General features: G+C 45.9%; 1 protein-coding gene across 4 annotated transcripts in view; it reads left to right on the top strand.

The window, feature by feature from the left end:
* The window catches only part of ARB2A (ARB2 cotranscriptional regulator A), a 485,440-nt gene that overhangs the window by 80,579 nt on the left and 377,600 nt on the right, over positions 1 to 27,261 (top strand). For all 4 annotated transcript variants that reach the window (XM_060235692.1, XM_060235691.1, XM_060235693.1 and 1 more), the window contains exon 6: positions 10,683 to 10,874. In XM_060235692.1, coding sequence (XP_060091675.1) covers positions 10,683 to 10,874 — 192 coding nt within the window. The remainder of the gene's footprint in view (positions 1 to 10,682; positions 10,875 to 27,261) is intronic.

Genomic DNA, 27,261 nt, shown 5'->3' on the forward strand with positions numbered 1-27,261 from the left:
AAAGAAGTTGAGGAGGTGGTTCTGCAGTAGCCTTTTGAGTCCCATGAAAATCTCTGAAGTTTGGGAGACACCTGTAAATGTACGATGCAAAAAAGGGCTGAAGTCAGAAAGGGCAGTTGGGTGGAATTGCCCCACCATCCCTATGCATGAAAAGAAAGCTTGCTTCCTGTACCGCATCCCATCAACTTCTCTGCACCACCCTGTGCATTTTGTGTAAGGGTCCTTGTCCTGGTGATTTTTTGGGATCCAGGAGGCTGCTGGGAGAAAGGAAGGGCAGGGAATATGTGCTTGTGTGAGCTCTTTCTGCTTGTGCTTACATAAGAGCCAGTCCACTTTTCTAAGTTATTTTGTAAGTTATTTGATGTGACACAATTTTGGGCTTCTGAGGACCTGCCAGTTAATCTCTGGAAAGAGTAATGTGCTTGAAACTAAAAGAGCATTTTTGTAGATTGTTGCTTAAATGTCACGTTGAAAGTGTTGTTCATGGATAGTCTAATGCAATAAATAAAAGATTGTGCTTTGGTTTTAATTGTGGGATAGCTGGAAGGAGTAATGCAGTCAGCATTGCCTCTCCAGTAAAATGGTATGTTTTAAAATTCCTTCTCCAATTCTGGAATGAATATATTGAAAATGTATGGAATTTAACATATTAAGACAGTAAAATGAAAATTATATACTATAAACATGTATAATTAATTGACAGGATTGTAGAGTTATATGTGGTATAAATTGCTTTGTACTATCTCAGTGTGATGAGAAATAAATGGTATACTAGGTTGATTTGTCAATAAAATGTGATTGGGAACAAGTGTGACCTTTTATGTGTATCCTTAGTGAAAGCTTCATTTAATGAATTACTGCAGTTTGAAGACAAATTGCCTTGAAGAAATGTTTCCAAATGTAATTAAGATGAAGTCAGTAATGGCTGTTTTCTGTCTTGTTTGGTAGACATTTGATGGTTAGGTTGTTCTTTAGTTGTACATATAGTTTTGTATCTGTGCCCATTTTTTCTCTTATCCAACTTCCTCAAAATATTACAACTTTTATAATATTAAAGCTATAAGTCAAGTCCTAGACAAAATTTAAGAATTTCCTGTTTATTACTGATACAGCTATAAATTGCATGGATTTATGTGCATCAGAGAAAGCCAATATTTCTGCCCCTTCCCTTCCCAAAATGTGAGGGATAAGTAGGGCTTTCTCTGTTGTAGCTTCAACCTTTTACAACTAGTACTAAGAAGGTATGGGAATGAACCAGATCTTCTTCGTGGTCTCTGTGCATCACACTGATGGGATTAGGCGCCAACGCCGGTCATGATCGGTAAACTTAAAAGCTGCGGATTTCCGCGCCTATGTCCCAGTGCGCATGCCCAGAAGCCCCACTGCGCATACTCACTGAGATGGGAGTGGACATCCCACCAGTTCTCTTCTGACCGCCACGCTGATCAGTTGATCTTTTGGTCGCTACGGTTGGTGAACGTCTTATTCTTTAAAAAAAATAATTATTAGTATATAGTTGTAGTTATAGTTAGTTAGTTAGTTAGTTATAGTTGTTAGCAATTTGGGGGATTGCGGGGTTCAGAGAACTATTTCCCGCTCTTTCCACACACACACACACACACCGTCCTTCCTCCCTGCTATTCATATGGAAAGATGTTAGGGTTTCTTCAGAAGGTGATCCAAGTGTGGGAGTAAAATTGCCCCACCGGATGGTCATTCGTTGTGCCTGTTGTGCCTTGGGGAGCTCCATCGTATGGACTCTTGTGTGCACTGTGCAAAATTTTCCAGACAGACCAAGAAGAACAGAGCTGCCCGCCTTGCCGCAGCCCTTATGGAACAGGTGCTCTCCCCTTGGAAGGTGCCTTCATTGGAACGGGTCTATCAACCGACCGAACCATCGACCTCGAGGTCGCTCGAGACCAAACGTCCCCTTTCCGACGGCGATCGCCCTAACAAATGCTCGGGCTCGGCTGCTATGTTGGATTTCTCTACGCCTGCGAAAAGGCATAAGGAGGATAAGGGCTCTCACCCGGAGAAGAAGAAGAAGGCTAAGAGATCGGATAAGCCGAAACATACCAAATCCGTCTCTTCAGCTTCTCCAACCCTGCCATCGGACCCGATGGCACCAATTGTTCCACCATTGAAGCTCTTCACTTCACTGGGTCGTCGACTAAGCCCTCCGATTCTCGCTTCTATGTCGACGGAGCTCGTTATATCTTCCGACTCTGATTGCAAGATAGAGCTGGCACAATGCTCCGGTACCGAGTGGAGCCCACCCAATCGGCCCCGAACGGTAGCGGAAACTCCCCGATCCCGAAGTCCTCTTCCTCGAGGCTGACTGCAAGACTCATGGAGGGATCGCTCTTTGAGAAGCCGCTCTCCTAGACTTTGGGAGATCGAGTGCTCTTCTCACCACCTGCCTTCATAGATTCCGTGGGATCAGCGGCAATGGCAATATTTATACAGGGCATATCCCATGCAGCCATCGTTTCCTTGGCTCCCTCCTCGCCAGATGGACTGGGATCAGTACTCTGAAGCCTCCTACTGATCCCAAACCTTGTATAGACCACCCAAACGAGCACCATCCGCATCGGTATCGAAGTCGCTCGATGCTGAACCAATTCAACATCATCGGGAACCCACTCAACAGAGCTCTTCAGAGCGAACGAAGGCCGTAACAATGGACCCTGTTTCATCCCCGACGCCACACTTATCGGAGTGCTCTGACTCTCCTGATGCGTCACCCAAGTCCATGGATGGGTTGACCCCGGAGGAACAAGAAACAACCTCATCACATGGGGAACCCTTTCCACCGCAGAAGATAGCAGAGGAACAACCCATTTCGCCTTCGGAAGACTTAAAGTCTTATGGAGACCTCATTAAATGCATGGCTCAATCTCTGTCCTTCCCTACAGTACAACCTCAACCTGTGATTACAGACACCGTTTTTGACATTGTTCAAATGGACACTTCTACTGCAGTAGCTCTACCACTAAGCACCGTCATGTTGCATACTGCAAAATCCTCCTGGGAGAAACCAGCGTCCACTCCAATTTCATCGCACAGGCTGGACCACATGTATCGTATACAAGAGTCCAGTGCAGACTTCCTCTGCCCCCACCCTAAACCCAATTCCGTGGTAGTGTCCTCATGTTCCAAGGTGAAGATGACACACTCTACTCCGCCTGACAAGGAAGGGAAGAAATTAGACAACATGGGTAGGTGGCTGTATTCTGCCGGTTCCTTAGGTATCAAAATTGCCAACTACGCAGCTTGTATGGGTCGTTATCAATACGCCCTCTGGGAGCAAGTTTCCAACATCTTGCCTAGTCTTCTAGACCAGAGCAGGAATGCTCTCAAGAAGATACAGAAAGAGGGAATGACCCTAGCCAAGCAGCAGCTTAACTCAGCCAAGCACTCTGGTGACACCTGTGCCAAGACTCTGACAACGGCCATCACTCTGAGACGCCATTCCTGGTTGTGCTCTGTGGCCTTACAACTGGACACACAGGCTTACATCGAAGATTTGCCATTTAATGGCAATGGTCTCTTCAGCTCAAATACCGATTTTGTGTTGCAGGAGATGGATAAGAGTATCTGAAACTCCAGAAATCTAGGGGTTTCCACGCCACGTTTCCAAAATAAGCGACCTTGGCCAAAGCCGTGGAATAAGAGACCTTACTGGATGTGAGGGCGATCTGGCTGCGACATCTGTCACCCCATTGATCGCCAGGATTGATTCGGCTGATCTGGCTGGCTAGGCGGGTGTCCCCTACCATCCCAGATAGAAGGAGTGTACCGTTCTTCGGTCAAGGGTATACGATAGCTGCGCTCCCCTTCTAGAACCTCCAAACAAGCTCAAGGTCCTCGAAATCTCCCACAGATCAATCTTGGCATCCGAAATCTACACCACCATTCACCAAGCCGCCTTATACTGCCAAACCTAAATACTCTCCCTCATCTTCTCAGTCCTCTTGCCGGAAGGGCCCTAAGCAGCCCAAGCAGGGACTTTGACTGCCTTTTGCTTGTCCTCCCTTCCCAACCGTCCTCTTTGTGCCATACCCGCCTTTCTCCGTTTTTTCAGGCATGGTCCAAGATAACCTCGGACCAGTGGGTCCTCTCCATAATCCGGCTGGGTTATGTGATTGAATTCCATCAGAATCCCCCCACCCCGACCTTCGTCTTCACCAACCCTTCAGACACCTTAAGAGAAGAGGTTCAGTCACTCCTTCTCAAACAAGCCATCGAACAAGTTCCATTAAACCAAAGGGGACTCGGCTTTTACTCTCGCTACTTCATGGTCCCAAAACGAAATGGAGGTCTTCGGCCTATCATGGACCTTCGATCCTTGAATTTGTTTATCACATACCACAAATTCAGAATGACCTCTCTACCCAACATCCTCCCTCTTCTCAATCGGGGAGATTGGATGGCCACGCTGGACTTACAGGACGCATACTTCCATATCTCTATTCACCCTTCGCACAGGAAGTACCTAAGATTCACCATAGGAGCAGCCCACTTCCAGTACCGATCTTTGCCTTTCGGTCTTTCTACGGCGCCCACCAAGACTATGGTGGTTATCGCAGCCCATCTGAGATTGCAGGGTGTGACCCTGTTCCCGTTCATAGATGATTGGCTCCTCGTGGCAGAATCCAAGGCCAGTCTTTTGCAGAACATCACCATCACTCTCTCCCTTCTTTGGGAGTTAGGATTACAGATCATCCAAAAGAAGTCGCACCTACAACCCTCCCAGAGGGTGCAGTTTATAGGGGCCATAATAGACACCCTTGCCTGCAAGGCCTTCCTGCCACCAAATCGAGCAGATGACATAGTCAACTTGGTTCAGACCTTTCGAAGCAGTCCCAGGGTCACAGCTTGCTAGGTACAACGTCTTCTGGGCCTCATGGCTGCTACCACTTCTGTTCTGGTTTTCGCCAGACTTCATATGAGGATCCTGCAACTATGGTTCCTCAAACACTTCAAATGCAATGTCGATTCGCCATCTTGGCTGATGACCATCCCTCCAGAAGTCCTGTCCTCCCTCGTCTGGTGGCAACAGCAGCATCATCTGATGGAGGGGGCGCCCTTCCACAGACCATCCCCATTGGTCACGATAACATCGGACTCATCCCTGTGGGGTTGGGGGGCACATATAAACGGCCTCTTTGTAGGGGACAGGTGGCCCAGCCACCATGCACATCACCATATAAATTTTCTAGAACTGTTGGCGATCTTCCTTGCTATCCAGTCTTTCCAGCACTTCTCAGATGCAAAACAGTAGCTATTATGACAGATAACATGAAGGCTATGTCCTACATAAACAGAGAGGGGGGCACGGTCTCCCGCCGACTCTGTGTACTCGCTCTGAACATATGGCAGATGTGCGTAACAATGGATGTGTCGTTGGTGGCGACACATCTTCCGGGGGACTTGAATGTGTGTGCAGACTTCCTCAGTCGAGGGTGAGCTTCGCTCCACAAGTGGGAGCTCAACTGGGAATTCCTTCAACCCGTCTTCCTGAATTGGGGAGCTCCGGAGATAGACGTTTTTTGCCACCCACAACAACAGGAAATGCAAACTCTTCTGCTGCAGGGGAAGAGCAGATCCCTGTCCTTGGGGGACGGACTTCTCGTACCGTGGCATCAACTTCATGTGTACCTGTTTCCCCCCATTCGCCTGATCACCAAGGTAGTGCAAAAGATATTGAGGGAAAGACCTGTGGGTATCCTTGTAACACCCTGGTGGCCCAGACAACACTGGTTCTCCCGGGTCCTTCACCTAGCCAAGGGAACGTTCCATCACTTCCCTCAGGTCTCAAATCTTCTTCTCTCTCATCAAGGTCGGGTGGTACACTACAATGTTCCGCATCTGAAACTAACAGCGTGGCGTCTGCAGTGAATCATTTGTCAGACAGAGCTCAATTCATCATATTGAACAGCAGGAAACCATCTACACGCAGATCTTATGCCTACAAATGGTCAAAGTTTGTTCAGTTTTCTTCTAATCTTTCCTTAGACCCGTCATCAGCGAGTTTACCGGCAATTTTTGAATTTCTTCTTTCCCTTTTAGATAAGGGATTAGCAGTCTCATTGCTACGTGTTTACTTGGCTGCCATCTCTGCTAATCATTCCCAGATCGATGGTCATTCTGTTTTCACGCATTCTGATACTAAGAGGTTCCTCAAGGGTCTCTCTAGACTGTATCCTGCTATGAGACAGCCTACTCTGGCTTGGGACCTATCTTTGGTTCTTCGTGCTCTCTCGGGGAAGCCCTTTGAGCTGATGGCCACGTTCTCCCTCCAATTGCTGGCTTGGAAAATGGCCTTTTTGGTGGCGATTACGTCTGCAAGGACAGTGGGTGAGCTAGCAGCTCTCAGATGCAACACCCCCTACTTGTGTTTCACCACTGAGGGTGTAGTACTTCGTCCAGATATCACATTTCTTCCCAAGGTGATCTTTTCATTTGAACACTGAAATTTACCTGCCAGTATATTTTCCTAATCCGACTACTGAATCTGAACGGATACTGCATGCCTTAGATGTGAAACGGGCACTATCTTTCTATCTCCATCGTGTAAATACCTCTCGGAGGGACTCCAGACTTTTTGTATCTTATGCCAATGCATCTTGGGGCAGCGGATATTGCCCCAAAGACGTTCTAAATGGATAACTGAAACCATAAAACTTTGCTATCTATTGAGCAAGACGCCCCTGCCAGGGCCCATACGAGCCCACTCCACTCGAGCTATGGCGACTTCAGCGGCCTTCATGAAGGGCGTTCCGCTCCGGGACATTTGCAAGGCTGCCACCTGGTCCTCTCTGCATACTTTTGTGATTCACTATGCGCTGGACCCACGTCTTCACCAGTATATGTCGGTGGGCCATGCTGTTTTGCAGTCTCTTTCCTGCTGATGGACCGTTGCACCCACCTCCAGGTAGGATTTTGGCTTGCTAATCTCCCATCAGTGTGATGCACAGAGACCACGAAGAAGAGAAACAGGTTGCTTACCTGTAACTGATGATCTTCGAGTGGTCATCTGTGCAGTCACACTACCCGTCCTCCTTCCCCTCTGCTGCTGGTCCATCATTGGGATCATGCAGCGGTCAGAAGGAATTGGCAGGATGTCCGCTCCCGTCTCAGTGAGCATGCGCAGTGGGGTTTCTGGGCATGTGCACTGGGACGTAGGCGCGGAAATCTGCAGCTTTTAAGTTTACCGATAGTGATCGGCGTTGGCGCCTACTCCCATCAGTGTGACTGCACAGATGACCACTCGAAGATCATCAGTTACAGGTAAGCAACCTGTTTCTTCCAAACTCTAAAGCATGTGATGAATTTTGGGCGGGTTGTGCTTTGTGAACTGAAATTTATGACAGATCAATTGGCATGTACTTTCAAGCTATTTATGGAGATTAATGGTGGTTTATGAATGGATACTTTTCCAGACAGAATGTCTCTGCTCAGTCTAAATATTTACCAAAATTCAAAGCAATATAACTTGGAGGTAATGTAGTGGAGCATCTGAGAGAGGTCTCCTGTGACTTTGATGTCTCTAACTTGCACAGAATCCATTCTATATACTTCTAAAGCTTCTGGAGGGCACATAGAGGAGAGTCAGCCAGGGATCCCTTGCAAATTTGCTGCCTCTAGCTTGCACAGGATTCATTCTATACATTCCTGAACCTTCTGAACCTGTCAAAATGACAAGTTCAGGAGTGTATAGAACAGGTGCAAACAAGCAACGTCAAACTCACAGGGGATCTCTAGATGACTTTTACCTGCCCTTCAAGTTTTGTGTCTCTAGCTTGCACAGGGTCTGTTCTATACACTCTTGAACCTGCAGCTTTCGAAATGACCACCTGCCATTTTGACAGGTTCAGAGGTTTAGGAATGTATAGAATGTATCCTGTGCAAACTAGAGGATTGGATTAATGGGATCCGAGTTATGGGTCCCCAAAGAAGGTGCCCCTAGGAAAGTGCTTTCTGGGAAAATGTTGGTCCAGTTCTCACCAAATTTGAAGAGCAGGTAGAGGAGAGTCAGCCAGAGATCCCCTGTAAGTATGCTGTCTCTAGATTGCTGGGGGAGGGCGTTCTAGCAAACCATGAACCTCACATAACTGAACTAGTTCATTCGGCACCTTAAAGTGTGTAATGGTTTGTGGTACATGAACCAGGCATGCCATGAACCATGAACCAAACTGCCTTTCCTGATCCATGCCCATCTCTAGTACTAAGGTCTACATAAGCACTGTAAGTCATTATTTAGATTCATCTTAATCCAAATGACATATATTAAAGTATCTTTAAATACCTCCCCTCCCCACAGTGGTGTCATGCTTCACCGAGTGAAAGGAAGGCATTTAAAGAGATTGCAGACTCTTTAAATGCCTTCCCTTCATGCGCTGAGCATGCCGTTGATGCAGTGTGACTTGGGGAGGAAAGGGAAGGTATTTAAAATTTAAATCTTTGACTCACAGAATCTTGTTGCCACAGCAGTGGCTTGGCTTTGCAAAAGTCATATAAAGGGCTTTTAATTTAGTTTGGCATTTAAGTTCATTTAAAGGGAACTTTCCTTTTAAATGGCTTTTGCAAAGCCAAGTCACACACTGAGGAACCTAGAAGCAGCGTGAGTTCACACAGAATAATAGAAGCATAGAGTTGGAAGGGACCTCCAGGGTCATCTAGTCCAACACCCTGCACATTTCAGGATCTTCCCAAATACCTCCCCCCCCACACATACATCCCCACTGATCCCTGCTCCATGTCCAGAAGATGGCAAAAACCTCCAGGATCCCTTACCAAACTGGCCTGGAGAAAAATTGCTGACTGATCCCAAAGTGTCAATCAGTATTTCCCTGGGTGTGTAAGAAAAGAGCCACAAGAACTAAGCATTGAGGCAACCCTTCCTGCCCTCCTTTTCGTGATCTGCCTAATTCACAGAATCAGCATTACTGTCAGTTGGCCATCTAGCCTCTGTTTAAAACCCTCTGGAGCCCACTACCTCCAAAGGAAGCCTGTTCCACTGAGAGGCTACTCTGTCAGGAAGTTCTTCCTAATGTTTAGCTGGAAACTCTTTTGATTTAATTTCATTAGTCTGACTTTCTGGGGCAACAGAAAACAATTCTGCACTATCCTCTATTTGACAGCCCTTCAAGTACTTGATGGTGGTCATATCACCTCTCCATAGTCTCCTCTCCAGGCTAAACATACCCAGCTCCTTCAGCCTTTCATCATAGAACTTGGTCTCCAGACCCTTCGCCATCTTCATTGCCCTCCTCTGGACACCTTCCAGCTTGTTTTTATCCTTCTTAAACTATAGTGCACAAAACTGTAGTACAAAAAACACAATACTCTAGGTGAGGTCTAGCCAGAGTAGAGTAAAAGAATAACATTAATCACTTCATGTGATTTGGACAGAAGAGGGCGGGGCCAGCAACTACCCCCAGGCAAACTGACCCTCCTCTCTCAGCAATAAACCGGACAAAAGACACACAGAAGCAATCAGAAACCCCTTTCCAGCAGACTCCAAGCATTCACACAGTTCTCTCACACAGCAGCTTCAGTTAATGCTCCTCAGCAGTTTAGGAAAAGCAAAATTAACACTCACCTTGCCAACAGTTCTGTCCTGCCTCCCAGCACTTAACTCCAACCCAGCTGAGTCCCAGCTGGGTGAACTTGTGCTGCTTTGGCTAGTGAAGCTGAGCCTGAATAAAAGCCAAATAATATTGACTTCTATTCCGGCTCAGCTAGATCATTAACTGAATCAGATTAGAAAACCTGACTTGGCTGAATAAATTTATTCGGCTCAGTTTATATCCGGTATTTATTCAGCTCAGTATATATCAGCACACACCCCTACTCACAGTATACTCAGATTCCAACTTTGCTGCCACATACACCCAGACAACACAGTTACTGGACCTAACAACATTAACTACATCATCTCAGGCTTATTCACATGCCATCTTCTTAAATTGTGTATGTCATTAAATGCCAACAATGTACTTCGGTTCTCTACATAGGGCAGACATGTCAGACCCTGTGGCAAAGGATAAATGGACACAAATCTGACATCAAGAATCAGAAGACCGAGAAACCTTCAGCTTTCCAAGATGTTGAGTGGGTGACCAAGTAGCTGTTTTATTGCAAAGGAACTTCAGGAACAGACTAGAAAGTGAAATTGCTGAGCTGCAAGTTATTACAGCATTCAGAACAATGTAATCCCCGGGACTCAACAGGGATATTGGTTTATTATCTCACTACATATGCTAATTTCATTTAATCCTTACACCTGTATTCTCACCAATCCTCCAGAAGGGACATATATCCTCTTTTTTAATTTTATTTTTTATTTGGAATGGTAGATTAGAATAGTGTATTATAATGTAATGTATAGTAGAATGTAATTTAATTTGAAATGGTAGATTGGAATATATTTCTCTGGTCTGGGGACGGGGGAGATAATTTGACACAGCCAATCACCCAACTTCAAAGAAGAAGATGGTGTAATATTACCTCCATGCTTGAAAGGAGATGGCACAATTCTGCTGGATGCTCACTGTTTTACAAATCTGAAGGCTCATTATGTAACACCTGCTGCATTATGTGAATAGATGTATTGATTTAAGTTATTACTGTAATTTTGCTCCTTTTTGTAAATATTCTGTCTGTCTTAATTGTAGGTAGATGCAATTGAAAGTGAACCCAGGAGTTTTATCTTTATGAGTGAAGATGCAATGATAAATCCTGACAAACTGATGATTTTAATTCATGGTAGTGGTGTTGTCAGAGCTGGACAATGGGCAAGGAGGCTTATTATAAATGAAGATTTGAACAGTGGTACGCAGATTCCATATATTAAAAGGGCTATTGAGGTAAGAGAATAATTTGGATTTGTAAAGTATTTGCTTGTTTGGTATTTGTTATTATCAAATACACTTATATATCTGCCAGTCTTTTGTAACTTTAAAACTTTTGTATAACCTTTTGTTTCAAGAAAACATTTGTTGTTTACTTTAATTAAAGACTGTTGTACTGGAATTGCCATTTGGTTGATGGAGTGAATAATTCGATCCAGTACCCTGTTAGAAACTAGCAGGGCTTTTTTTGTAGAAAAAGTCTAGCATGAACTCATTTGCATATTAGGCCAGACCCCCTGAGATCACCACTGTTTCACACGACTTTTTTTGTAGAAAAAGTCCAGCAGGAACTAATTTGTATATTAGGCCACACCTCCTGATTCCAAGACAGCTGGAACTGCATTCCTTTGCATTCCTGCTCAAAAAAAGCACTGGAAACTAGTGTATTCTCTTCCATCTTCTAATTTTACTTCATCAATTTAAGTATGTTTCTTATCTTCATCTGAAGCTCAGGTTGTTCTACCATCATTGGGAGCTGATCATGAAAAGCAATTCAGTTCCTGTCCTTGTATAAGAAAGCTGCTTCTATTTAATCAGATGTAGAACACAAAAATATTTACTCTGGTGTTTCATTGCATTATGGAAGTCTTATATAGCTACAGAAGAATACTCTAATGGTTATATTCAGAGTCCCCTGGTTTTTGGCTTTCTCAGCTTGTGACATAGTTTCCTGATAAACCTTGAGAATATCAGCTTTTATTAATATTTTACAAATTTGTTTCTAGGCTAGATTGTTTCAGGCGAGAGCTTTCAGCCCAACAAACCCAGAAATGAAAGCCAATTCTCATTTTTTTAAACCAAATAATTTATTTTAAAGAGAGTCATTATTTGAAGGAATTTATTATGGTTTGTTAAACTGTTACATCACTGGTAAAATTAAGAGTCTAATAATTTCAAACATAAGGAAAATCTGATTTCTGTAAACATTCAGCATTCTTGCCAGGTAGCATGGTAAATAGTTATATTTAAATTGCTGTTAGGAAGATAGAAATTCTGTTATCTCAGAAAACTGATATAAGAAATATCCATAAAAGGGAATATCTATAAAAATATTTACATGTTTTCCACAAAGCACTGAAATATTCCTTTGATTTGAACGTTTCGTAGTGATCTCTTAAAATGGCTACATTTGTTCATTGCACCGGACCTTGTTACGTTTCCAGATGTACAGATGAACTGTGGTTAGCTGCTTGTCTGATTTCTTTCTCAGTTTGCTCAGCACTATATCCTATAGATGTATTGACTCCGGTACACTTTGTCCATTCAGCTATCATACTGAACCATACTTAGCTCAAATCTTGACTCAGCTATCAAACTGATCCATAGTTAACACAAATCACAGATTGCAAAGTATTGGATGACCGACCCCTTGCCCCCCCCAACCATACACACTTTTAAATTAATTGGGTCTTCCTTAATTGTGTGATGTATTTTTTCACCTTTATGTAGAAGAGGCAATTTGTGTGCTTTAATTAGTACTTCACAAGAAAGAGAATCTACATTCAGGGGTAGGTCGTATATAGTTCTTGCTAGAGCAGGACTGTGCAAACACTACCAAGCAGATAAAAGGCAGTTGGATAGGGGTGTTCTATATATCTTTTTTTCCCCCTCCCTCCCACACAATAGTAACAAGTGCTGTCAAGTTTGCAGCTTCTTTTTGGCAGAGAAATCCTCACCTGCAGCATGTATATGGGTGATTACAATGCACAGGAACTCTGTAAAGAGCTTTACAGCCCAATCCTAACATACATGGCACCTGGCATAAGTCTGGTACGGCTCGTTGAGTCTCTAAGGGAATTGGCACGCTCAGGCATAGGGCGGGGGGAGAGAAGAGGCGTCAGGCGGCTGCAGGTCAGGTCACTATGGCAACCCCGCTGGAGCGTGTGGGATGAGGACGCAGGAGGAGGGGAGGGCCAGCCCAGGCCCCCCGGATTGGCTGGGCGCCATGGCAGATGACAGTGGGGTGGGTGGGTGGGAAGAAGCAGCCTCGAAGAGGCTGCTCGCTTTCCCCGCCCCGCACTGCCAGAGACCTGAGCCAATCATGGCCAGACAGTCACAGTCAAGGGAGAGAAGTCCCATCAATGTGGCAAGGGAAAAGGAGTGTGGCTGGGCATGCGCGCAAGAGAGGCAGAGAAGCGTGGCGCGCTGCCATGGTGGGGCAAGGAAAGGGAATTGCAGAGCTGCGGGATTGGCCAGTCACTCGGCCCCACCCACCATCAGAGACTTGCCAACGGCAAGCAGGTAAGAGAAGTCATGAGGCCCCTCCCCCAGCCATACACAGATAGGGAAAACATAGGGCAGGAGTCTGCAATCAGGGAAACCAGGCAAAATGTGTGTCCAGGAAAGAGGAGACCGAGTCACAGCATGTCCAAGTCCCACAGGCCAGCGCTGCCCAGCATGGACACAGAGTCTTACCACACATCCCCTTGTGGGGAACCCTGCCCTCGGTGGCAGCAGGACACGGAGTGCAAGGCGCCAGCCAGGTGCCCAGCCCATGTCCTCCCCCCGCACTCCTCTCTGCTCTGTGCCATGGGATGAGGGGGGAAAGAACCTCTGAACTCCCCTGTCCATTCTTTCATAGAGGTGGCTCATAGACTTGGCCCCTCCCCATGAAGCATGCGACCCCGCCCTCCCAGACATTCCCTTGGGGAACCCACTGACAGAGGGAACACTTCACACAGCACACTTGGGAGAAGGTGGGGCAGAGGGAATTTGCAGCAGACACCACGCAGTCGAGACAAAGCGGCACATCTCAAGACTTTATTGGTCAGGAACTGGGTACAACAGTTTCCTAGGAGCACCTGGGATAGTTTTGCCAGGTGAGAGGGACGCAAGGCTTCACTCCGAGAGGAGGGTGGGAACAGCTGATGGAGAAGAGGGGGGGGGGAGGAAGCACCCCACATGGAAGCTTCTCTGTTGCATTCCCACCTGCAAAACAGAAACAGAGATCAAGAGCACCCGATGGGGAGGCAGCTGCAGCGTGCACATGTGTTGTTCTGAGGAAATCTCTTAACGGGACAGTCTCTGACCCACCTCCCCACAGGCATTGAAGGAGCTGCCAGACCCCCCCTCCCCTGCCAGGGTTGGAAATGAGGCAGAGAACAGACCAAGGGGGGCCTCTAACAACATGCAGGGGTCGCAGCAAGCGTCCCTGCCTGGGCTTGCAGCCTGGGTTCAGTGTCGAAGATGCTGTCACTGGGAATGGGGGGAGGTGGGGGGGAGGCACGCACTCACACTTACCCATCGGTGCACGACTGGCTCCGCATGCCAAGTTTTGGGCACTTGTTTGAACTTGGAAATAAGAGCTTAGCCACAGAGGAGAGATCTCTCTCCCCTCCTCGCAAGCCAAAGTGCCCGTCCTATACTGTCTAAGCAAATTTGCTGTGCAGTTTCCGTCACCAAAGGCCCCCCCCCTCGCTCTTAGTCTGTGGGGCAGAGAGCTCCTCGGCAGAGCTTTCTGCTGCACAGCTGGCCCTATCTAAAGGGTGTGTGGGGCAGGACTGGCAGCCTTTGTAGGAGAGGGGGGCCCGTGATTGGGTGCTGGACAAGGGGCTCGCCCCATCCTGAACATGCGGGGATTGGTGTGCCATTTAGTTGGCTCCCTGAGAGGTTCTGAGACTGCGCCAGGAGTGTTGGGAACCTTTGTTTTTGGGACACATGGCTGTCTATGGGATCTGCCACGATTTACCTCGCTGTAACTTTATTCTTCTCGCAGGGGGCATGCCCAGGCTGAGAAGTCTTAGAAAGCCGCCTAAAGCCAGCCACGCCCCTAGGCCTGCTCCCTTGTGCGCGAGCGTACCTTCCTACACTCCGGTTGTGCTGCTGGCTAGGTGGGGCGGTGCTCCGCCTGCAGCCTGGGACACACACACGCTGCAGCGTGCGCAGACTGGAGTAGTCCCATTTGAACTGGCGGAGGAGTAGTTAAGAGTGGTGTACCTCCCATTCCCGCTGCCATAGCCGTAAGACTGCCTCCAAAGCACTTTCAGCCCCCCTCCCCTTAGGATTGCTCTCTTTAGTGTCTTAAGCAGTGGATAACCAATTACTTCTGGAGTGACTTAGTATTTGAATAAATATCCAGTAATTACTAAATTAATTCAAGATCTGAAATGAGCAATACATCCAGTATTTATGAAAAATGTCTTTCCTGCCCTTCTATAAGCTCAGGACAGGTTACAGTATCTCCCATTAAAATACAATAATAGTAAAATAAATAAGCTAATACCAGCAGCCTGGTGGAAGGATGTCTGGCCTTGATAGACGGGGACAAAGGGTGGCAATTGGAGGGGAGCTGTCCCGGAGGCACCCACTAGTGTGTGGGGTGCCACAAGGGGCAGTTCTCTCCCCGATGTTGTTCAACATCTACATGCGCCCCCTTGCCCAGATTGCCCGGAGGTTTGGGCTTGGGTGCCATCAATATGCAGATGACACCCAGCTCTATCTACTAATGGACGGCCGACCTGACTCCGTCCCAGAAAGCCTGGACCTAGCATTGCAAGCCGTGGCAGGTTGGCTCAGACTGAGCGGGCTGAAGTTGAATCCAATGAAGACAGAGGTCCTTTGCTTGGGTCGCGGTGCCCTGGGAAGGGAAATCCCCTTGCCGGCTTTTGACGGTGTGCTGCTGAAAGCAGCCCATAAGGTCAGGAGCTTGGGGGTTCTTCTGGAGCCTTCACTATCAATGGAGGCACAGATAGCGGCCGCTGCCAAGTCCGCGTTCTTTCATCTTCGACGGGCGAAGCAGTTGGCCCCCTTCCTGGAACGCCGTGACCTAGCAACGGTGATCCATGCTACGGTCACCTCGAGACTAGATTACTGCAACGCCCTCTACATGGGGCTGCCCTTGTACCGAACTCGGCGGCTGCAGCTGGTGCAGAACGCAGCGGCTAGGCTACTGTTGGGGCTCCCAAGGTGGGAGCACATACAGCCGGGGCTACGCTGGCTGCCAGTGGTATACCGAGTTCGTTACAAGGTGCTGGTTATCACCTTTAAAGCCCTATATGGCCGAGGACCTGCCTACCTGAGGGACCGTCTCTCCCCATATGAGCCCCAGAGAGCACTGAGGTCAGCTGGAAAAAACCAGCTGAATATCCCTGGGCCAAGGGAGGGAGGCCAGATTGAAGGCCACCCGAGTTCGGGCCTTCTCTGTTGCTGCTCCACTGCTGTGGAATCAACTCCCGGAGGAGGTGCGGGCCCTACGATGCTTAGATCAATTTCGCGGGGCCTGTAAGACCCACCTCTTCAAAATAGCCTTCAACCAATGACAAACCGGGAAGTGCCACTGAAAATGCTTTTAGTTACTGAATTCTGCTGAAGATCTAACGCTTAGCACCATGTTGATATTGTTATTGTTAATTTTAGTAATTTGTAAATTGTTTTAACTGTGATTTTATAAGTAAATTGATGTATAATGTATTTTATGTTGTGAGCCGCCCTGAGCCTGCCCTGGCGGGGAGGGCGGGATAGAAATAAAAAGTTATTATTATTATTATTATGATCTGGTGTATTCAGACTATCCAGATAACACAATTTATAATGACTGACTGAGATCCAAATTTTTATCTATCTAACTAGTTCTATATGCTAAATGAAGGTTTTAGCTAGTTCTTCTTGGACAATTAATCCTCTTGTAGTACACTGCAAACTGATTTTAAAACTGAAGGGTTTTTCATTGGTGGAGTGAGCCCTTGTGCCTGTCTATAGTACTACTTTAGATTCTTGCCTTTGTATTACTGTGCTGTACATTTATATAATTATTTAGTAATTATAATACGTACTAACAATGTCTGTTAAAAGGAGTAAAAATGTGATTTTATAGTTCGGGTGATATATATACAAATTCTGATTATTTGCTAAAAAATATTCAGATTTTGTATTTTAAAATAAAAATGTGACTAAATAATTACTGAAAAAATTGGTGCTGTTTAAAATTTATATTTAATATATACAGGACTATAATGTAGAAACCTTATACTAGTAAGTATCAGTACGTAATTAGTCAAAAATTCGCGTAAGCTCAGTAAAATATTGCTTAAAGAAAAATGAAAGGGAAGGTTATATACTCAGAGTAATATTGAATTGACAGGCTATATAAGCCCACACCAGCCCCCATCCCAGCAAAAGAAAACAATGAGATGACAGCTCTAGTGTTTGGAGAGAGGTTGTTAACGACAGCTTATTCCTTTATGATTTCAATTCTTGACAGAAGACAGGTCTGCTTGTTGCATCATGGCAGATGTATCATTACCTTCTGGCCCTGTCATGACTGAATTGGAATAAACCCACTTGCAGTTCTGAAAATCCAATTACTTTGTGGGAGTTTGGGCACTGTTTCTGCGATTCATGTGCACATGTTAATAAGTTTTACTGTGGTGCTGTTCAGTTCTGATATACTGCTAAAGTTCAAGACTTTGGAAATTTTACAATCAATTAAGCTTATTACTATGATCTCTGTTTCCTATTATGTCAATTACAGTGACACTCTGTGAGATTAGTTTGCTACTGTGATAGTTCATTGACCTAGAGAAATTACTGTGAAGTGCTTCCTGGATATGTATTTCCTCCCCTAAAAGTGCAATTTAAACCCATGTAAAGTATTACTGGCTAAGCACTGGGAAAAGGCATCTAGTGAATATTTACAATAATTTATGTTTCATGTCTCTGTATTTCATTTTAAGGATTATGTGGTGTTTTCTGTTACACATATTAATATTCAGTATTTTTTTCTTCTAACTTGTGGGATACCTCACAGTGACTCTGGAGATTAGACAAGAGAGAGAAGAGGTGTGGATTTATGAAAGTATGTCAAAAGCCTTGGGGTTTGGGTATGATCAGAATTTCAATAGAGGTTGAGATGAGTTTAAATGCATCGAAGGCAAGCATAAAAATCTTGTTTAATTTCTGTCATATTGTTCTTTTTTAGTCGCTCTGATGTCTTTTTCAAATCTGCTTTTCTCTCAAGCTTTGTGCTACCATATCCAAGATCTGTGTCCCTCCCCCCCCCTTTGTATTTCGTTTTAACTGCTGATCCCTTTTTTATGGTGCTTCTGCCTTTAATATCAGCTGAAGAGACCTGAATTGCTGAATCAAAGCCATTTGGGGTGAGAGACAGTGTTTAAGATTGTGCGGTGTGAGAGTCTCTGGGTAGAAGGTAACACTTCCTGCAGTTATAATCAATGCACTTGACACTTTCAAAGACAGGAGAAGCCATGACTTGCTCAGGGGTTAAACTTTTTAAATAACCTCCCCAGGGAAAGATGCCGTCAATAAAACATAATAATTAGTTGAAGATTCTTGAGTAGTCTTAGTTTTTTTTTTTTAAAGAAAACATTACAGACTGGGTAGATCTTTATATAGTTCTTACCTTTCTTTTGTTTCTTAATCTTTCCCCTTTTGTTAGATTTGATACAGCTCTTTAGTATGAATGTTTCACTTTTAAAAACCTATGATTTAGTGAAGTGAAATACTGTTTTAATAGAAAATAATTGTAACAATTGATGGTGGTTCTCCTCTGTAAATCTGCCTCTTTCATCTTCCCACATATAAGGCAGGATGCAAATTGCACTAAATAAATACATAGATACAGACTGTTTTTTCCAAAGGCACAGACTGATTTTTTTTTTCAGTTAATAAGCATTAAGCACATTTAATGTAATGTTATCAATAAAGATTATGTGTAAACTGTAACATTTAGTGATGGAGGGGCCTGGGATCAAGAAAATGAGAAACTATATCCATCTGTATTAATTTTAGGTCATGCTTATATTTTATTTCTTAATTTTTGAAATGTCTAGTACTTAAATCTAGTGCCTTCTATGTATAGTCTGAGGCTGTTTTTCAGATTCACAGGATAATTAAAATGGGTGTCCCAGAATAGTGTATAGAAAATATTAAATATTGATAAATAATGTATGAATTGGTTTAGTATGAAAGAGTCCTGTCCTTCATTAATTATTCATTTAATATTTGCACTTTAAGAAACATAAAGTTAACTGAAACCACTGCTATAGTTTGGGACAGTAACTCAACACAACTCTGGTAGCTATGTAAGCTAAATGTTTCATAAATATGGCACTGATTATTCTTCCTCCATTGTGCTTCCAAACATACAGTTTGAGCTTTAGTTTGATGTCGTCTTATACAGCTGTGGAGCTGGAATTTCTCTTATGCTTCACACTCCTAATTGTTGGTCTACTAATGTTGTAAAGAAGTTTAATTAGTATAGATACAGGATTCTTCAGCAGTCTGACTTTGGACCTTTGTTACTATTGCTATAGGAATAGACCTTTTTCATTTTAAACTATTGTTTATTTTATTTATTTAGTTTATATCCCGCCCTCCCCGCCAAAGGCAGGCTCAGGGTGGCTCACAGATTAAGGGTCACACAATTGGATTAGCATGACCAAACAAGATAAAACAACAGTAAAAACAAAAACATAAGAACAATTATTAAAATATCCACAGGTGCTGGTATAGTAGTTGCAGATGATGATTAGAATTCTAATGGTGGTAAGTAGCTAGATGGTCGATATTAGATGTTCTAAGAAGTGTAGTAGTTAGTTATTCTTAGGATGCTTCCAAATATTGGGCTGGATCTGGTATTTGCCTAGTGAGAGTGGTAGGTACTTCTGTTCCTGTAAGAGGGGTTTCTGACTTTTTCCAATTCTTGCCTTCAACTCCCATGTCTTGGCCTATGCTATTCTGCATCGTCTGTTGATTTTCAAGAGTGGCTTCTGGGGCACAAGATGGCAGTAGGAAGGATAAGGTTAGGAAACTGTTTTGCTAGCAGAACTCTTAGGTTCCAGTCCATTGACTATGGAGTGCAAGTGGCAGTATGGGATGCATACACTGACCTCCCATTCCATATAACATCCCGGTGGAACAGGAATCCTCTGCATGAGGGGTTGCGCCCATGGCCAGTCCTGCCACTAGGCAAATTAGGCATTTGCCTAGGGCATCAAGTCGGGGGGGTTCCGAATTGGGCACTCCCCCCTCCTGGTGCCCTAGGCAAATGTCCTGGTTGCACAGTGGCTGGTAGCTTTGCTTCGCCTCCCTTCTAATCAGGAGAGTGGTGATGTGAAGCCAGGCAGCCACTTCGTAGCAAAGCCAACTGGATGGATGGCTTGAGCACCTTTGCCTCCCTTCCTGGGTGCCCTCCCTGCCCTAATTCGCTGTGCATTTGGTGGGATGCTACGCTGCGGGACAGCACTGCGGAGGAAGGTGGTGGGGAGGTGGACAGCAGGTCTGCCTGGGGCGCCATGCACTGTACAGATAGTAAAGAATTTTATCTAAGAACATCACTTTTACATTTTGTATCTTCAAAGGTTGTTCTTTCGGTTTAAACATTTGCTGCATTGCTCTGCAAATTCTGATGCTCATGTGATTTGATACTTCCATTGGATAGCTGGTTCCATAGCAGCTGATCTATCACTGAGGATATTTTGCTTGAACTCCTTACAGTTTTAATCTCATGAAAGGACCTGAAGCTAGAACAGGGGTGGCCAAACTTGCTTAACGTAAGAGCCACATAGAATAAATGTCAGATGTTCGAGAGCCACAAGACATGAAGGTGTTTGAGAGCCAGAAGGAAGGAAAATAGGTGGGAGGAGGGAGGGAGAGATGGAAAGAAAGCAACTTTAAATGCATTCTCCAAGATGGCTGGGGGGGCTTCAGGAGCCACACAATATGTGTGAAAGAGCCACTTGTGGCTTCTGAGCCACAGTTTGGCCATCCCTGAGCTAGCATCTCAAAGAATGAGGTTTATATAGAAGGAGACCTTCCCACAAATTCTGTGGGCCTAGGTATTCACACTGATCATGCACAAATCCTTGTGCATTCTTGCTCAAGGATCCCAGACTATGTCTGGATTGTGAATGAAGTTCCTCTACAGTGGGTAAAGTGTTACATCAGTGCTTTTAGGATGTAAACATACTATTGTACTTCTGTGCATATAAGCATTGGATTGGTTTGTATATCAATTGATTTATATATATATAAATTTTTGGGCCACTGTGTGACACAGAGTATTGGACGATGGCCCATTGGCCTGATCCAACATGGCTTCTGTTATGTTCTTATGATTTCCTATTCAATAAAATATTGTCAAACTTTAAAGCAATTGTGTCAGACTGCCTTTTTATTGCATCAAAAAGTTGCTTGGTAGCAATGGTAGGACTGAAAATGCTACATCTCATCTCTGCATATTTCAGGGTCATGCATGCAGTCATCATTTAGAAACAGGCAAGGCTTTTCTTTAACTGCCTTTGTCTTCTCCCAGTTAAATAACATAATTTAGCTTCCTATCTAGCTGTTTGCTTTTTTGTAGAGTTCTTGGAACAAGAGCAGAAGAAAGAACTGAGCAAAAAGGACAAAACAAACACAAACCTGTTAAAGGGAGCTGTAGCGAGAACTTTACATTCTCTGGAGGTCCTTGGTAGTGGGACGGTCCGAAACTGTTGGGAGTAGGCTCCTCCTCCGGAAACAGGGTCGTTGATCGTTTGATCTGGCCTGGGGGAGGGGCCGCTCCATTGGAAACTCTCCAGTCCAAATGGCCCTGTTATGAGACAGGACGTGTTCGTCGTGCGTCGGAGCACAGTGATGCACAGAACTAGGTCTCCTTGTGAGAAAGTCTCTGCCACCTGATTCTTCAGCCGCAACAGCGGTGGGCAGAGCATTTTACCGCCAGCGTTGGGTTTTACCCAGCAAAGGCGGCACAACCGGGGACTGCCACGGAGAGTGAGGTCGCCCCTCCTAAACCTGTTGAGTAGGGGGTGGGGAGAGCGGCAGTCCCTCGCAGTGCCGGTGGGCGTAGTGCAGATAACCGAGGTCCAGCGTGGCTGAGAGCAGAAAATTCTTGGTGGTTCACTCAGACAGCGAGTCTACTCGAGAGGAGGTGGTAAGCTGCCTGAGGGAGAGCGGGAAAGCTCTTTGTGATGCGTGAACTGTTTTTTTACTTGGGATGGGCTCTGCTGGGATGAGGGAAGCCCACCCGGTAGCTTACAGCAGTTTCCCCCCTCCTGAACGGGGTGGGGAAAGGCTTATGCAGTAGCAGGCCTCTCCAACTCAGGCGCGGTTAGCGTGGCCTGTGGGGGGGGCGGTTCTTTACTACGCGGAAGGGGTCGCCATTTCAGGCAGTTAGCCTGGTAACGGAGGCTTCTCCCTCTCCCCTTTCACTTTCGTTTCAGCCTTCTGCTGTAGCTGAGATGGCTGACGGATGGGGACAGACTAGTGAGACAGGTTCAACCAGTGATTTCTTCATCCCAAAGTACTCAGGATCCACTTCCGAAAAAGATCGAGAGGATTCTGAACCGGATTTAACCGGAGAGAATGCCAAGCTTAACTTACTCACTTGGTTAAAAAGAGAATTGAACAAGGAGTTTGCCCCTGCCCGAGGCTCTACTGTGCCTTCTCACCCGCAGAAAAGGAAGAGACAAGCAGTTCTAGATATTGCCACAGCTCCTACAGACCCAAAGAAAGCAAAATTGGGTATGAGCTTGGACTCTCCCTGTGATAGTTCTCAGGAGGAAGAGGAGGCTGACTCTTCAGTAGACTCCTCTGCAAAGGAGGAAGGGGAACTCTCTGAGGAGGAGGATGCTACTCCTTCAGTGCAATCTAGGGTTTTTCCAGTGGAATATTATTCTAAACGCCTACCTAAGGTCCTCAGGGAACTGGACTTTACTGCCACATCCAGAGAGAAGGCAGAATTGGACCCTGACCTGCCTGCAGGCTCAGGGAAGATGATGCCCAAAGTGGGGGTTTCTCAGACCAGGGTGCCCTTGCCTGCCCCCTTTTTTAGTCTTATTAAGGCGGAGTGGGAACACCCGGCTAAGCCAAAATCTAACCCACATCTGTTTTCCAAACTGTGGGTTGAGTCCAGAGGCTACTAAACGGCTGAAATTGCCTGTAGTGGACAATCCTGTAAATAGTTTATTATCCACATCTGTGCTTCCCATGGATGAGGATGGGCTACCCAAGGATGCCTGCGATATACGGATGGAACAGGCATTATGAAAGGACTTTGAAGCCTCGGCTTGGTCCATCCGGGCATCTTCAGCGGGGTTGCTGTTTGCATGTGCTGTATATACCTGGGCATCCAATTTGGCCTCAGCAGATAGTGATGCACCAAAGGAATTCAAGGATGAGCTTAAGAAAATAGCCTTGGGCACAGCATTTATTGCAGATGCGACCCTAGACGCAATGCAGTTGTCCGCAAGGGCAGTGGCTTGCAGTGTGGCAGTGCACAGGAATGTTTGGCTCAGGACTTGGGATGCGGATGCAGCTGCACAGGCTAGACTGGCAGCTGTACCATTCAAAAGCGTTAGTCTCTTTGGGGGCGAACTGGAACGCTTCCTGATTGAGGGGAAGGACATGAAGAAAGTCTTGCTTTCTAAGAGGAAGGATTTTAAGTTAAAAAAAATCCTTCCAGCCCTTTCGGGGCTCCAAAAAATTCTCCCGGCCTTCGGGTTTTAAGCCTTTCCGAGAGAAGTGGCAGTCCCGCAGTCGGGATGCTAAATCCTTTTCTAGCCAAAGCGACAAGGGAAGCAAAAGTGACTCCAAAAAAGGAGGGTCACAATGACTATGCCATAAATCCAGAGCTGCTTCCTATCAGGGGTTGGCTACAGTTTTTTGCAGTCCGATGGAGGGTATCGGTTGCAGACCAATGGGTGATCGACACGGTATCCAAGGGCTATGAATTAGAACTGGAATCTTTCCCACATTGGAGGTTTCGTTCAGTGCCAAGAAAAGGAGACCCGACCACGCACCAGGGGATGTTGTGCGCCATCCAACATCTACTGGATATCAGGGCTATAGAACCTGTACCTGTGACTCAGAGGGGTCAAGGGGTGTATTCCATTTTATTCTTGGTGCCAAAGAAGAATGGTGATGTCCGGGCCATTCTAGACTTAAAATAGGTAAATCGATCTGTGAAAACCAAAAAGTTTCGGATGGAGACGTTGCGTTCCATTCTATTGGCAGTTCAAGAATGAGAATACCTGAGGTCCACCGATCTGTCCGAGGCGTATTTGCATGTTCCCATTCGACCAAGTCTCAGACGGTTCCTCAGGTTTGTGTACGACGGGAAGCACTTCCAGTACCAGGCTTTGCCATTTGGGCTCAAGTCTTCCCCACGAGTGTTTACAAAGATCCTGGGGGCTTTGGTTGCTCATTTACGGATGGGGGGCATGGCTCTTCATCCGTATCTGGATGATCTCTTGGTCAGGGCCCCTTCCTTCCAGCAGAGCCTGGAGGACACCAATCGATCGGACTATTCAAATACTGCAGGACCATGATTTCGTGGTCAACAGGACAAAGAGCAACCTTACTCCAGCGCAAGAGATAGTGCATCTGGGTGTCCTGATCAAGACTCAGAGGCACAAAGTGTTTTTGTCGAAAGTACGGCAGGTGAACCTCAGATCCTTGTTGGAGGAGGTATTGTCCCTGAATCATGTGTCTGTGATGACTCTAGCAAAGCTTTTAGGGGTTCTGGTGTTGTGCCAGGATGTACTGTCTTGGGCGCGTTTCCATCTACGGCCCTTACAATGCTTCCTGATCCCTTATCAGCATGTGATAGCTTGCAAGCTGCACAAGCTAGTGTTTCTTCCACCGGAGCTGCGGATGCAACTTCAGTGGTGGCTGGAAGTATCCCATTTTCAGCAAGGAGTGTCATTGAAGGAGCCACAAAGGATAGTGGTAACTACAGACTCCAGCCTCTCTGGCTGGGGAGCGCATTCTCAAGGGATGATGATTCAAGGTCAGTGGTCCCTGATGGAGTCCCGACAGAGCATCAACCTGCTGGAGCTGAGGGCGATTCGTCTGGGGTTGTTACGTTTTCAGACGACGCTGCAGGGGAGTCACGTGTTAGTGAAGACAGACAATGTGACAGCCAAAGCTTATGTCAACCGGCAAGGCAGGACCAGAATCAGGAAACTGTGCAGAGAGGCCAACAGTTTACTGGATTGGGCAGAGAAGTATCTGTTATCCATAAAGACGATAACTGTTATCCATGTAGCTGGGAAGGACAACAGGCTGGCAGACTGGCTCAGCAGACAGAGGCTGGATCAGACGGAATGGTCGCCGGACAAGGTGGTGTTCCAGTCTCTTAAGTGCAGATACAACAGAGTGACTGTGGATTTGTTTGCAACTGCGGACAATCGTCAAGTACAACGGTTTTTTGCCAAACAGAAGGACGATCAGGCGGAGGGCATCGACGCTCTCAACTGTGACTGGCCGGACGGTCTTCTGTACGGCTTCCCACCACTGCAGCTGATTCCCCGGTTGGTTCACAAGATTCTTCAGCAAACAGCGGAGCTGGTCCTGGTTGCTCCCTTCTGGCCGAGACGGGGGTGGTTTCAAGACCTCATGCGGCTGTCGATGGAAAAGCCTTGGCGTCTCCCAGCATCCGAGACATTGCTGAGACAAGGGACAGTTTGCCATCCTTAGCCGGACATGTTACAGTTAACTGTGTGGAGGTTGAGCGGTCGCAGTTAAGTTGGGGTTTGACAAATCTGTGATTGACATTATGTTGGCATCCAGAAAATGTTCTTCCACTCAGGTGTATAATAACACTTGGCGTGTCTTTTCCAGCTGGTGCGTGGAAAGGGGTTGGGATCCCTTAAAGTTACCAGTTTGGAAGCTGCTGCTGTTCTTGCAAGAGGGCCTGGATAAGGGGTTGGCTACTAATACCTTTCGTAGGCAGGTGGCAGCTATTTCTGCTGTTCGTGAAGCTAAAAAAGGGGGTTCCTTGACATTTCATCTGCATGTTAAGCGTTTTTTGAGGGGGGTGTCCCTGTTGAATCCCCCTACTGCATATAGGTTTCCTACATGGAAGTTAAATGTGGTGCTGAAGGCATTGTGTCATGCACCTTTTGAGCTCATGGCTACTTGTAGCTTGAAGGATTTTACCCTTAAAACGCTGTTTTTAGTTGGGATTACCTCTGCCCGCAGGGTATCTGAGTTGCAGGCTCTGTCCGTGGATAAAGATCTTTGTACCTTTCATGAGGACAGGGTAGTGTTGAGACCTGATCCGACATTTATCCCTAAAGTAAATTCAGTTTTTCACCGGTCTCAGGACGTTGTATTACCCTCATTCTGTCCCAATTCCAAACATGAGAAGGAAAAGGAGTGGCATCGTTTAGATGTTAAGCGTGCCTTGAATTTTTATATAGACAGAACCAAGGACTTTAGGAGGTCAGAGTTCTTGTTTGTTTCCTTTAATTCGCCCTCTTTGGGAAAACCAGTTACTTCTTCGACCCTGAGCAGGTGGTTGGGGCAATGTATTTCTGCAGCATACACGGCATCAGGGTTGGAGCTTCCAGGAGGAATTACGGCTCATTCCTTATGAGGAGCGGCCACATCTGCAGTGTACAAGTCCTTCTCGTCCCTGGAAGGCATTTGTAGGGCAGCCACCTGGAGTTCTGCTCATTCATTCACCAGGCATTATAAGATGGATAGGGGGGCATCCGCTGAAGCAGCTTTTGGCCGCAGGGTGCTACAACAGGTTGTACATTGAATATAGTGGTTCTCGCCCGGGGTACATATTGCTTTTGTATGTCCCAACAGTTTCGGACCATCCCACTACCAGGGACCACCGGTGAACGGAAGATTGAAAGCTCTTACCGTGAAGCTTCCTTCTCGGCGGTCCTGGAGTGGGACGGTCCATCCCACCCAGTGTTGTACCTTGCTCCAGGCTGGTAGCTGTGGGAGTTTGGTTGTGGGAGGTACTGGAGCAATGGTAGCGGAAGTTTCTTATTGGTTACAGTTACTTCTGCTGTTGCAGTTATTAAAATGGCATTGCGTCATTATGGTCTCTGAGTGGTTTGTTACCATGATGCAGAGTTTGTTTTATAGTTTTCTACTGATGGGGGAGCATGGCTTTTCTATGGACTGGAGAGTTTCCAATGGAGCGGCCCCTCCCCCAGGCCAGATCAAACGATCAACGACTCTGTTTCCAGAGGAGGAGCCTACTCCCAACAGTTTTGGACCGTCCCACTCCAGGACCACCGAGAAGGAAGCTTCATGGTAAGAGCTTCCAATCTTCTGTTTGTATCATACATGATTTTGGCTGTGAATGCAGGATTATACATATTTTCTTTCCATAGAGCTCTCTGCTGGAATAATAGAACCATGAAGATGAAAAGTGACTGTTAGCATTGTGCAGGATGGAGTCAGAGATCTGCATGTGCAAATATTAGTCTCCCAGGTGTTTTGCACACAAGCTTGTCATTGCAGAGTGAAGCCCAAACGACTTCCTTTTAGTTGAATTACTTTCTGCCTGAGATCACTTTTTAAAGTGTAGTGATTATATAGAAGAGCCAGTTTGTTGTAGTGGTTAAATGTGCAGACTTTTATC

The sequence above is a fragment of the Heteronotia binoei genome, chromosome 4 (genome assembly GCF_032191835.1).
Source record: "Heteronotia binoei isolate CCM8104 ecotype False Entrance Well chromosome 4, APGP_CSIRO_Hbin_v1, whole genome shotgun sequence".
Taxonomy (NCBI): Eukaryota; Metazoa; Chordata; class Lepidosauria; order Squamata; family Gekkonidae; genus Heteronotia; species Heteronotia binoei.